We start from the raw sequence: 12,545 nt of genomic DNA, 5'->3' as shown, positions 1-12,545 counted from the left end.
AAGACTAAAGCGGCGGGAGAGTTGTCTCTTGTTCACAGATGACTTTGTTCACAAATGACTATGCAGCCTCAGAGGCCAAGATGCCAACAGACTATGGTGCTTATAGGATGCTCGATAAAAATTTCAGATCCCTAAAGGACAGGAATGGCTTACTCCTCTGTATCTCTATCAAATTATTCCTTTAAATAATAAGCATTCCAAATATTCATGTTGATGAAAATGATAAATCATCTAACTTTCAGTCACCTGTACTAATGAATCAACTCCAAATGACAGTTCCAAATGCCCATTTATTTGGTTAAGGAAATGATTTTGGTCTATTATACTGCAGAACAGTCCTAAACAAACTGATACAAAATAGCATGCTGGCTGGCCTAGCAGACAGAGCTAGACAGTCAGTTACATCTGTGTTCCAAGTCCAGCCTCTTGACATATGCTGGCTAACACCCTGAGAGCAATGTCTTCAGACTTTAGTCTACAGAATACACTCATATGTCTGCATGACAATTACCTTGTCAAACATCACAAGTCTAGACAAAAATCTAACATGGTCCATCTAACATGGACATTATCCACCTCTGCTGGGTACCTTTCACTATGAAAAGGCCACATATTTCCCTAAATTTGATTACTTTTGGCATTCCAAGGAAAGAGAAAAGGAAAAAAGAAAAAAAGTATTGCGTTTAAGGCAGAGCATCAACCAACAAGCATTTATTAATGGTAGATGCCAGGGACCGTGCTAAACCTTGGGGGTTCAAACACAATCACAAGCTCTGGTCTTCAAGAACCTTCCGTTCTATAAGGGGAGACATGAACAAAATAAGCATATACAAAACATATGCAAAATAAATTAAGTACAAGGTAATTGGGGAGAGAGGATTTATTTATATTAGAACCAGAACTGGTTCTTATTTTTACACATCCGTATTTACTTCCAAAACCAAAAACTGGACTAAGTCATCTTAAGCTAATCAACTCAGGCTGTATCATGTTTCTAGGCTTTTTTATATATAATAGGAAGTTTACAAAATAAATTTCCCCCAATGAAAAAAAAGGGAAAATATGAAGCTGCCCCAAGTAAAAATCCAAAGAACGTAAATTTCTTTTTCAAAAATTTAAGAAATGAAAAACCTAAGAATAGCATGTCTTTATTCCTTGGTCCTATAAAAGACAGTTCTTAATAAAATAAATAACCACAAAAGACTCTTCGAACTAACCTTCAACTGACCTTAAAACATGAGGAGCCAACACTAAAGCCAGCACATGCAAAGGAAAGCCAGGAAAAGTCTCATCTAAGGGGGACATCTGAGCAAAGTGCAGAAGGAAGCCTAGGATTCTGTGAGGCAGGCTTTAGGAGGAAATACATGTCAGGAACAACGCAAAGACAGAGCAATGGGCAATGGAATGTCTTGGTGAAGAACAGGAGGCTAAGGTGCAAGAGTGGAAAGGCAGGAATGGGGCCTGGTTTTTTAAGTGCCAAAGGAGGGAGAGCTTCAAAGCTCCTTCCCTTCTAACTTTAAACCAGTTACCAGAGCCTGCTGAAAGGCATAGGCCACAAAGAAGGTCAAAGACAAAGCAAAAGTCCCTACACCAAAATATCTGTAGTGGCAGTTTTTGTAGTAACAAAGACCTAGAAACCAAGTAGATTCCCATGGATTAGTGAAATGTTTTAACACATTGTGGTAAACAAATAGCAGGAGAGCCACAGAATACAGTATGGACCCATACGAACTAAAGCCAATTGAAGAGTAGGCAGAACCACGAAAATAATATGCAATAACAATGGAAATGCAAAGAACAAAAAAATTTGAAACAATGTGGAAATTAATATAACAACTAAGCTTATCCACAAAAAAGAAATGAGAAAATCAACTCCCCTTCTCTTGAACATGTTGGAAGAGAAAGGCTCAGGCCTCTCTATAGTTATGGAATATTGAACAAGTGCTCAACTCCACTGATGTTAATTTTTCTAAACTGCTTTTCCTCCCCTTTCTTTTTTATCATTATAATGGATGGCTCTGTGGGTAGAGAGAAGCTGTAGTATTAAGAAAAAGTGCTATTAAAATGAACAAAATCAAGAAAATTTTAAAAATACAAAATAGTGATAGTGTAATTTTAATTCAAAAAAATATTTATTAAGCACCTATAAAGGAGAGGAGTATGGACAGTAGAAAATGTTAGAGCTGGAGTCAGAAGACACGGGAAAAGTCCTGCTCCTGAAAGGACTTGAGAAAGTCACAAAACTTCTCTTAGCCAATTTCCTCATCTGAAAAACCAAGAGGATGAGCCCAGATTAACTCTGAGGTCCTTTCCAAGTCTAAAATCCATAGTCTACATTGCAAGAAACTATAAAACAAAAGCTTCTTGCCCTCAAGAAGCTTACATCCTATTGGGAGAAGGCACATATCAGAAATTAAATTCAAAATACAGGGTTTCCCAAAAGTCTTAGGGCAATTTTAAGCTATTAAAGCTTATCCTAGCACCTCCCTAAAAGGACTGTTGAGAAGATGAAATACTAGTTGGAAAATGCCTGGTGGCTGGTACATAGGAAATGATTAATAAATGCTTATTCCCTTTCTTTTCCCCCTCCCACATAAGAGCTAAATAAATGCTTTGTAGTGAGGGATAAGGACCTGATAAGAGGCTTTGAGTGAAGAAAAAAATGAGACTTACTGTTATCCAAGAAGTTATTTCAACAAAAGAGGATACCTTTAACAAAAAGTTTAAAGCAAGATTTACCAATTCCCTCATTTCAAGATAACACTTCACCAGTAGGAAGGGAAGCCCATAGGTATGAAACACTGCATATTAGTTTCAGATCTCTTTTTCAATGTATTGATTGATTGGTTCTACTGGTTGTTTTTTTCTGCTCCCCTTTATCTTTTAAAAATATTCTTTGTATATGCAATGGCTCTCTGGGAGAGGAGGGTTGGAGGGAGAAATTTAGGCAAGATAAAAACAAAAGATCGACAAAATTTATTTTCTTAAAATAACACCTAAAATAACAACCAGGAAGCAAAAAAAAATCCTTCAACAAATAAAACAAATGTTGGTCAATACCAGGGATTCTTAAGCCAAGGCCCATTGACTTGCTTATTAAAAAAAATTTGATAATGATATTTCCATATAATTGGTTCTTTTGTAAACCTAGGTACTGTATTTTTTGCTTTTAAAAACATTCTGAGGGCAGCTAGGTGGTGCAGTGAGTAGAGCACTGGCCCTGGAGTCAGGAGTACCTGAGTTCAAATCCAGCCTCAGACTCTTGACAAGTTTCCTAGCTGTGTGACCTTGGGCAAGTCACTTAACCCCAATTGCCCTGCCTTTCCCCCCCCAGCAAAAAAAAAAAAATTCTGAGAAGTAGTTCATAAGCTTTACCAGATTGTTTGCCAAAGGGACCCAAAACACACACAAAAAAACTGGAGTCCCTCGGTCTATGCCCTAAAACTCATACACTTTATCCTTATAGACTAAAGCCCTCAATCAGAACCAATTTTTCTTTCTTTTCCCAGGGACTTTACCAAGCTATGTCTTCAATAATAATTTCACCTTATATTTGTATAACCCTTTATAATTTAAATTATCTTCTCAGTTATTTGATCCTTACAACAGCCTGAAGAGATCAGTAGGATGGAAGCTATCACCCCCATGTTCTAGAGGAAGAAAGGGTTAAATGACTTGTCCACAGTCCTAGAATGTCAACTACATATAAACCATTTAAATGCTACATAATTTAAAAGCAGAGATTACACTGAAATTATGTTGAAGATGCACATACAGCAACTAGAAGCAAAGCAAATGCTATATGCAGATAAAGTAGGTGAGAACATGATAGAAAATCTAGAAAAAAGTAAAAAAAAAAAAAAAGAACACAATTCAGTAAGTATACTACTCCATTACAAGTGATATATGACATCAAAGAGTTAGTATTCTGTTTAAGAAGGCAGAGCCATATGTAATCTATTCTTTTGGGAAAGTCTCTTAAAAGGGAATGCCGATTGATTATCCATGGTGAGTTCCTGATAGTCCTGGTTTGACTGGAACATTCGAGTTGTCAGTAAAATGCACTCAATAAATCGAAAAAGTCTATAAAATACTCAAAGAGCTAAGAGCCTAGTCCCTTTTACTTTGAAGTAGTAAAAACAGGGAAGACACACAGGATAAAGGGCCAAAAGGAGAGAAAACTTGAAATGGCTTTGGATTAGGAGATTGAACTTCAGAAATCACACTTCCCATGAAATAGTTTAGAGGACTGAATCTTTCTACACATATTATCCCTTTCCCCTTTTTCTTACCTTTGCCCAAAAGAGTAACTATAAACTCGTATTAATTAAAACTATCCACTTCATTTTTACAAATAAAAATAGATTTATAGCCATCAGAAATTTCTGCAAAGTCTAAACTGAAATTACAAATTGTTAAGATAGCCATCGTTACAGTGTCCTAGTCATTTTTGTATTGGTATTCCCAGTACTTGACATATAGTAGGTGCTTAATACATGCTGTTTGATTGATTGTTCAAATAACATAAAACAAAGTAATAAAACATCAAAATAACCCATAGCACATTTAGTGCTAAGCAGTAAAGAAGTCAATAATTTTTATTACAAACATAATAAACTTCTAAGTGGATCCCTTAACAAGCAAATCTACAAGACAATGATCATCTTTAGTGTTCATAATCATGCCCTAAGGCACTGGCAAGATATTCAAGCACCTTCTGAATCCAAGATTAAGTTATGTTCTGCACAGTTTTAGTACTGTTCTGTGCTGTATCCTAATACTTTGAAAACTAGCAGTTCATGGCTAGTATTTGCAGCAATATTTTACTGACCAGAACACACTATTCACTAACAATGCTGGCCAAATTTGAAGGCCTTTCCCAATCTGGCTCCAGGTTGACATATATTACGGTCTCCCCAGGGCTGGCATTCTCAGTTCTAGTCAAAATGGCCTACCAGATGATCCAAATTCACACCCTTCCATGTTCAACCTCCATGACTCTGCATAGGTTATCCAATATCTCCCATGTTTGGAATGCTTTCTCCTTACTTCCAACTCTTGGAAAGTAATTCTTTCAAGGCTCAGTTCAGGTGTCACCTTTCTTCAAAAGCCCTTTCCTGATTCTCTATATATCAATGTCCTCAACCTCAAAAAAATTACTATTTTAAACAGACCTTACAATTACTCATCAGTACAAGTTGCATCCCTCCAGTAAAGAGGCAGGGACTGTTCTCTTTTTATCTGAAGCCCACCATAGTGCTGACACATGATAAGCAAAGAAATGCTTGACTGACAACCAAGTGCTTCACTAAATCAGTCATGTGATACCCTGGGTCCATTCACTAAGAAGATTCCTCAATGCCAACTGATTTTCCATATTAACTTTTAGTTATTACATACCAAGGCATCATTATATCCAAAATTCCTTTTTTAAAAATAAGTTTTACATTAGCCACGTTACCAACTATATTCCCTGGGACCCAAACTAGTATACACCTTATATCAAGACTAGTGAAGAACTACACATAAACCACTTAAATGCTACATGATTTAAAAATATTACATGGCTAAAACTTAAATTCAGACTACAAATTCCCCAAAAAGGTGAAATTCATCAACCTTTATTGTTAACTTTTGATAAGTAATGATAAAGAATCAGCTTTTTTTTTTTTACCTCATTGCCAGCTAGGGAATTATATTAGACTCCATTTGCTAAGGCACTGTAGTAGTTCAAAGAAACAGGCTATTTCCTGGCATACACCAAATAGGATCTTGACAAATCCTAGTAACTCATTTTTCTTTACTAGACCATCAAATAAACTTTTTTCATGATTATGCATTTAAAGCACATGTATAATAGCTTTCCTAAATCATGTTCTAGCTCTAAATTTAACGTTATTATTAAGAAAAGGGAGGGGTAAAACAATGTACAAACACTGGTTTATTAGCTGAGGAGTTCTTGGTACAGGATCATAAATAACCTCCCAGTAGCACAAATTCTCACTAAATATACAAGTAGCAGGCCCCCAACAAAGGGGAGGACATTGAACTTTGGGTGAAGGATGATCTTCAAGTAGAAGGGAATGTATATACAGCAGCAGCAGGGCTAAGCATAACTAGAGCATACTTCACTGGACAAATGGAAATACCAATATCCAGTAATAAAAGAATCTGAGTCTCATTGGGAAGGTAGTAACGGTAGTAACTAAATGGTCCTCTCCAAAAATCTGGGGGGAAGGGTATCTGAACTTGTGCCTTATGCTATTCATGCCCAGACATACAGCTACTTCTTTATGTGCCAGTTCAACATGGATGTAACCAAACTGAGAAATCTCACACTATTGCTATTAGCTGCTGTAACAGCACCGTTTTTCACCCTTTTGTTCTGTATTCGACCATCTCACATTGAGAGTGGCATTTCCTAACCTCAAAGTGACCTTGCAGGGAACAAGGCCATACATGAACTGCAATAACTTAATAACATGAGCAGCAACAGGAAACAAAACGCTGAAAACCTAACTAGCTTCTGGGTAACTTTAATGAGCTAGATAACACTACTACAACTCATCAGGACTAGTTTTAAAAACCAATGAGGAGGTTCAGAAGGCATGCAAAGGAAGCTCATTTGTTAAAAGACAAATTTCGAATCTGACTATAAAGACTGCCTTAGCAACTGTGAGTGAAGCTATACCAGCAGAGGAAAACGTACAGGAAGAGGGATAAGGTGTTAATCAAATGGAGACACAGCTCAGCATTTAAAAATAATCCAAAGGAAGCATTCTTTCGTTCTTTTTAGTCTCCTGTTCTTTTCTTTTACTTTAGTTGCTACTTTTGAAATGCACTCCTCTCCAATACATTTCAGTCACCTGTAGGTAGCATTCTGAACACAGCTGAGACAAGAATGCTTGCCTACTCTGGTGCCAGCTTTTCCTGAAGACATCTAATTAGCATCCCATCCTTACTCACCATAAAGTCATAGTATCTCCACTCTACAAAAGGAAACATTAGCAGAATACGGAAGTGCCTTATTCAAATTAGTAAAACCAACTGTGAAACTGTCTCCCCACTACACTCCCTTACTATATCTAGTGTAACAGATTACTAGGATTTAGGGGATGCTAACGGCAGAATCTGCAACATGTCTACATTGGTTCCCTGGGGTTTTATCTAAATAAATCCCTAGCTGTAACAAAATTTGTAGCACCTAAGTTTGGATATTCAATCTTAAAACACAAACAGCATTCCTATAAAATTAAACCTTTACCCTTTTGAAAAAGGGGAAAGTATTTGACTTACTTTGTAATGTAATTTATCAACCAAATTTAAAAGTCAAATTTTTAATCACACAGCTTCCTAAAGAAACAAATACACAGTTAAATGTAACACATAAATGCAAATGTTTCCTACTGCTCAGTCATTCATCAAGATCCCCCACACTCATTTCTGTATTCTCATTCTTCCACAATGTGAACTCACAAATTTAATTCATAGCCCAAGTTACATGTATTTGCTGTTGCAAACCATTGTAAAATTTGAGAAGAGTCCCTTCAAAATCAAGCTGTGAGATCCACTTTACAAAGAGATTCCAAAGAAACCACTGATAACTTTAGTCACTGAACTCTTTAACAACTTCCTACAGGAAAGTTTCACTTGTCCTGCTTTTGAGTGGGATGCTTGGAAGTCATAAAGAGAAAATAAATTTTACAAATCCACATAAGAGCTACATGACTATAGTCTTCCCAATACAAGATAGCACAGAGTGAGCCACTTCTTAAACAAAGGAAAGACCTAAACGTGTCAGTAAGTAGTAAGAATCTGCCCATGGCTTGCTTGCTATCATGTAAGCTAACAGGGATATTAGGATTTAGAGAGAGAAGAGACCTCAGATAATCTAACATCCTTCATCTTATAAGGCGAGTAAACTGATTAAATGATTTGTCTAATGTCATATACTTAATAAGCAGAACATAGTTAAAAAATTTATTAAGAAGCGTATTGGTGGGGCACCTAGGTGGCGCAGTCAGTAGAGTACCAGCCCTGGAGTCAGGAAGACCTGAGTTCAAATCTGCCCTCAGACACTTGACACACTAGCTGTGTGACCTTGGGCAAGTCACTTAACACCAATTGCCCTGCCTTCCCCCCTCCAAAAAAAAAAAAAAGGCAGCATACTGGTTACTGAATTTGAGGAAGGGTACTGACAAGCTGGGGTACAAACATTGCTCCACAAATTCAATGCTGAAAGTGACCTTACAGGCCATTGAGTTCAACCTCCTCATTTTACAGAGGAAGAAACTGAAGCCCAGGAAAGATGACTTACCCAGGGTCATCTAACAGTTCAAGAGTACTAGAGACTTTGAGCTTTGGGCCTAGTTCTTCCAAGTTCACTGTTAAGTCGTGATCAGACTAAAAATCAAGCCATATGTGAAAAGGGTAGGGAATAGGGGATGTTTAGCTTCAAGAAGTGTCATCAAATGCCTGAAGAGTTATTAGAGTTATTGTATCTGGACCCAGAGGGCAAAACTAGGACCAGTGGTGAGCAGACCTCCAGATTTCAGCTCAACATAAGAAAGAACTGCACAACAATAAAAGCTGTGGAAAATAAGAGGCCTGGTAGTAATACTCCCTTCATTCACCAGAAATCAAATGGAGAATAGGAGAAGATGCTGTAAAGGAATTCATGCCTCCTTAGACTCTAAAAATGGAGGTGATACTAAAATACTAAGCCTCAAGTTGTACTCACAGCCCAGAAGTCAAAATACAAATTATAGAAAGAAGAGCTCTAAAGTTTCTAAATATTCTAAGTCTTTAGGCTAAGGACAGAACAAGGTTAAATCTACCATGAATTGAAATGGAAACCTGAAGAGTATTGGGGGGTTCACAAAATCTTGTCTAACCACCTGGAATAGCGGCCTCTCTTTCAAACATACAAAAAAAATCCATTTATTTGTTTCTTCTAAAAAAAAACTTATTAATACTTTATTCACAGCTCAGGAAGGTTAGAAGTGGCTTTGATGTCAAAAAGGAGAACTTCCAGTTTGAAAAAAAATAATCCCTGGGGATAATAATTTTCTTCAACAGATAATTAAGACCATAGCAACTACCTCAAGTCCTACCCTTAGGTCTAGTTTATAAAGAATTAAAAATACCGAGGTAAAAGGAGGAGAAAAGAAAAAGAACAAGGGCACACCAACTACTCCTCAAGTCCAACAGTGAAGTGGCCACCCAAGGAAAAGACAAGGGCATCAGAAAGGTGCTCACTGCATTTTCTCCAGCTAAATAGAAAGTTCAACAAATGTTTGCAACGTCCAAGAAAGGTGAAAAGGTAAATGAAAACTTAGAAAGTGGGGCTTGTTTGGGTTTAATTCCCTTAGGTAGAAAGTCTTATGCAAACCTTATTTGCTTTATAGGCTATTATTAGGGTTTCAAAAGTCTTTTTAAAAAGTCTTCTAGCCTGTTTCTAAGGTCAGAGAACACATGAAACCACCACTCTAAATATATTCCCTTCCAATTTGTCTCCTTAACAAAGAATAGATCCAAAGAATGATCCCTTTTAGCACCACAACCACCCACCACGGAAACCTTTGAATATTGACTTATTCAAACTGTGGTAGGATGTTTGATTTAACCTTCAGGGAGAACAGGCAGGAAGTGGTGCTAGTCTCTGCTTCCTATCTGCAGTCAAAAATTGCCCTGTTTTCCAGGGAGGCTTAGGGCTTAGTTCCTCTATTTTATCTCTAACCTGAAGAATGAAGTAACAAACAAAAATGAAGCATTTGAATTTCAACGAAGAAATTCAAATAAATTGGCAGGGACACTTACAGGGAGGGAAGAGTAAGGAGAAAAGTAGGAGGAGCATTAGATCTAAGTCTTCAGATGGGCAGATGGAAGAACTGGGTTCATCCCATTCATCCCAAGCATAGAGAAGGAAAATTTTATTTCCTTAGCAACCAAGAGCCTTGGGATGCATCCATTTTGTTAGGAGACACACACATCCTCAATTATGATTGTCTCTTCCCTGTCCTCCCCAGAATAGCTATTTCATTGAGCCTGGGACATACAAATGACAATGGAAATCTATATACTTGTGAATGCAGTTTAACACACTGATCCACAAAGGTGGAAACCTTCTCATCCCTTTTTTGGTTCATTATTGGCTCCTCCCCCTTTCCCACCTTAGATGTGCAAGTATAGCATTGAAACGACTGACTAGAAGTAGGTTTAGTAACCTTAGTTTTAAAAAAAGGCTTAAACAGGTAACTATCATTTATTTGCAAAATCCTATTTTGCCCATTCTGACCTTGAAATGGATCTTTAAAATTCCTAGAGCTTAACTGAAAAGGGGGCATGGAAACAACTTTCCCCTCCCCCAAAGTGAGCTTATTTAAACATATTAATAATTTTATATTCCTTGGAAGATTGAGAATTTATATGGGGTATGAGAATGGAGGGAAAAAAATCAGCGGCAATACAGTACTTGGTTCCTGGGCACATAGCAGGCATTTGCTTGGACTTAAATAACAAAATAAGGCTACGCGTCCTCCCCTTCCCCTCCAAAATAAACGTTTTTTAAATTAGGATTTTGAGCGCTTTCATGCCATAGTCTTCCAAGTTTGAGACCTATGGACATCTTTCTCACGTCCCCCAACCGAGAAACTAAACGTATCTTCATTGCCAAACTTTCTTTCGTGGAATCGAGTAATCTGCTGAACCGTATGAAATTCACGGGTTTAACGAGGCAGAAGACAAACCCCCAAGGTGACTAAAAATCTACCAGGTTCCACCGCGAGCCCCTCCTCCCCTGAAAAAGGGCAGTTTTAACCTGGAAGGGGGGAGGGGGAGGCAGCGGGAGGGGGAGGGGAAGAGGGAGGCGGGGCTCCGAAAGGGAGAAGAAAAGGGAGGTGATCAGCGCGTCCACGGGGCCAAAAGATGGTGGGTGAATGAATGCGGGAGGGACGGGATCCGCGGCTTGGTCCGCGAGGGACTGACCAGGGGCGGCCAGAGGAGACATTGTGGGGGCAAAACAGCCTCGAGAAAAACGAAAATGAGGTGCAAATTCCCTTTTAAAAGTAAAAATGCTCCTCCACAAAATGATAAAAGATGGAATCCTTTTATCTCCGCCACAACTCGAACCGACCGCGGGCCGCCCGAGCCCCGAGGGTCAAACCTTCAGCCAGGCCCAGCCCTCTATCCTCAAAGATGGACGGGGATGGGGGGGGGGGGGCACATGACCCGGCCGAGCGCCTTGGGGGGCCCCGAAGCGGCCCGGGCCCTCCGCCCCGGGGGGAAGGGGAGGGCGTGATTAAAGGACAACCCGGGGTCCGCGCGCTCCTGGCCCAGCCACGCCGCCCGCGGAGCCTCCGGGGATCGGCCTCCCGGCGAGGCTGCCCGCAGCCGGCTCCTTTGTGCAGCCGCCGCCCCGCCTCGGGCCTCAGGGGAGCCACCGCCGCCCCCCCCCCCCACCAGCCATCTTCCCGAGCGGCACGCGGCGGGGCGGGGGCCGGAGCCGGCCGCCGGGGAACCGAGGGAGGAGGGGCGGGCGGCCGGGAGGGAGCGAGGCCTCAGCTCCAGTCGCCGCCGCCGCCGCCACCGCCTCCCCCTCCCCCGCCCGGGGACTCGCCCTCCCCCGGCCGCCATTTTACAACCAGCTCCCTCCACCGCGGGGGCCTCAGCCTCCTGCCCACGCGCGGTCTCGGAGTGGGGGCGGCGGCGGAGGCACTGAGCCGCACGGGCCCCCAGCCCCCCCACCCGCAGGCCTCGGCCGCCCGCCCCAAGCCCGCCTTCCCCGGGCCGGGTTGCGAGACGCCGCCGCCGCCGCCATTTTGTCTCCTGATCCTGGCCTCTGTGGGCGGCGGCGGCGGCGGCCGCGGCGGCGGCGGGGCCGGGGATCCCGGCTCGCCGCTTCTCCCCAGCTCACCGTCGTATCGCTCGGCCTGCTCGGCCAGTTTCGCCTGGTACACCAGATCCTCCCGATCGTCCATAGCGGCGGCGGCTCCGGCAGGGTCTGCGCGACGGATGGCAGCGGATGGCGGCTCCGACTCTCTTGTCAGCCTCTCGCTCGGCGTCCGGGCAGCAAAGATGGCGGCGCCTCGATCCGGGAACTTCCGCCTGCGCACGCGGACAACTGCTCAGCTCTATGGCAACCGCTCCCTGGCAACTGGCGCGGGGGGGGCGGGGCCGGAGCCCGAGCGGATGGAAGGGGCGGGGCCGGGCTCCGATAGCTAGCGGACCGGAGGGCTTGAGGTGGGGGCCGCGACCCAACAGGAGAAGCCTTGGGAGGCCAGGCCAGAGGAGACAGGGAAGGGGGAGGGGAGGCCACAGCCGGCTTCCCTGGTCGTTGTGCTGACCGACCGACCGACAGAAGGAGGGAGGGACGGACGGCCTTAAACTTGATCCCCAAGGCCCCGCCCTCTCCCCTCCCAGCCCTGGTGGGTCGCGGTCCTGCGGGGCCCAGACGAAGCGCGGGACCCGGAATCCGGCCCTTCCCGGTTGTGTGGCCGGGCCTGAGTCTCGACTGTCGAAGGTGGGGAGAGGAGGGGAGGGAGGAG

General features: G+C 42.1%; 1 protein-coding gene across 2 annotated transcripts in view; it reads right to left on the bottom strand.

Moving 5' to 3' along the window:
- Window positions 1–12,152, bottom strand: part of YWHAE (tyrosine 3-monooxygenase/tryptophan 5-monooxygenase activation protein epsilon) — a 44,845-nt gene extending 32,693 nt beyond the window's left edge. The window contains exon 1 of one of the 2 annotated variants that reach the window (XM_036767497.1): window positions 11,915–12,152. In XM_036767497.1, the coding sequence (XP_036623392.1) occupies window positions 11,915–11,978 (64 nt within the window). In that variant the 5' untranslated portion in view covers window positions 11,979–12,152. The remainder of the gene's footprint in view (window positions 1–11,914) is intronic. The other variant, XM_036767498.1, reaches the window with a different exon arrangement.
- Window positions 12,153–12,545: the final 393 nt, after the last annotated feature.

Source organism: Trichosurus vulpecula, chromosome 7 (assembly GCF_011100635.1).
Source record: "Trichosurus vulpecula isolate mTriVul1 chromosome 7, mTriVul1.pri, whole genome shotgun sequence".
Taxonomy (NCBI): Eukaryota; Metazoa; Chordata; class Mammalia; order Diprotodontia; family Phalangeridae; genus Trichosurus; species Trichosurus vulpecula.
This window is presented reverse-complemented; position numbering and strand designations above follow the sequence as displayed.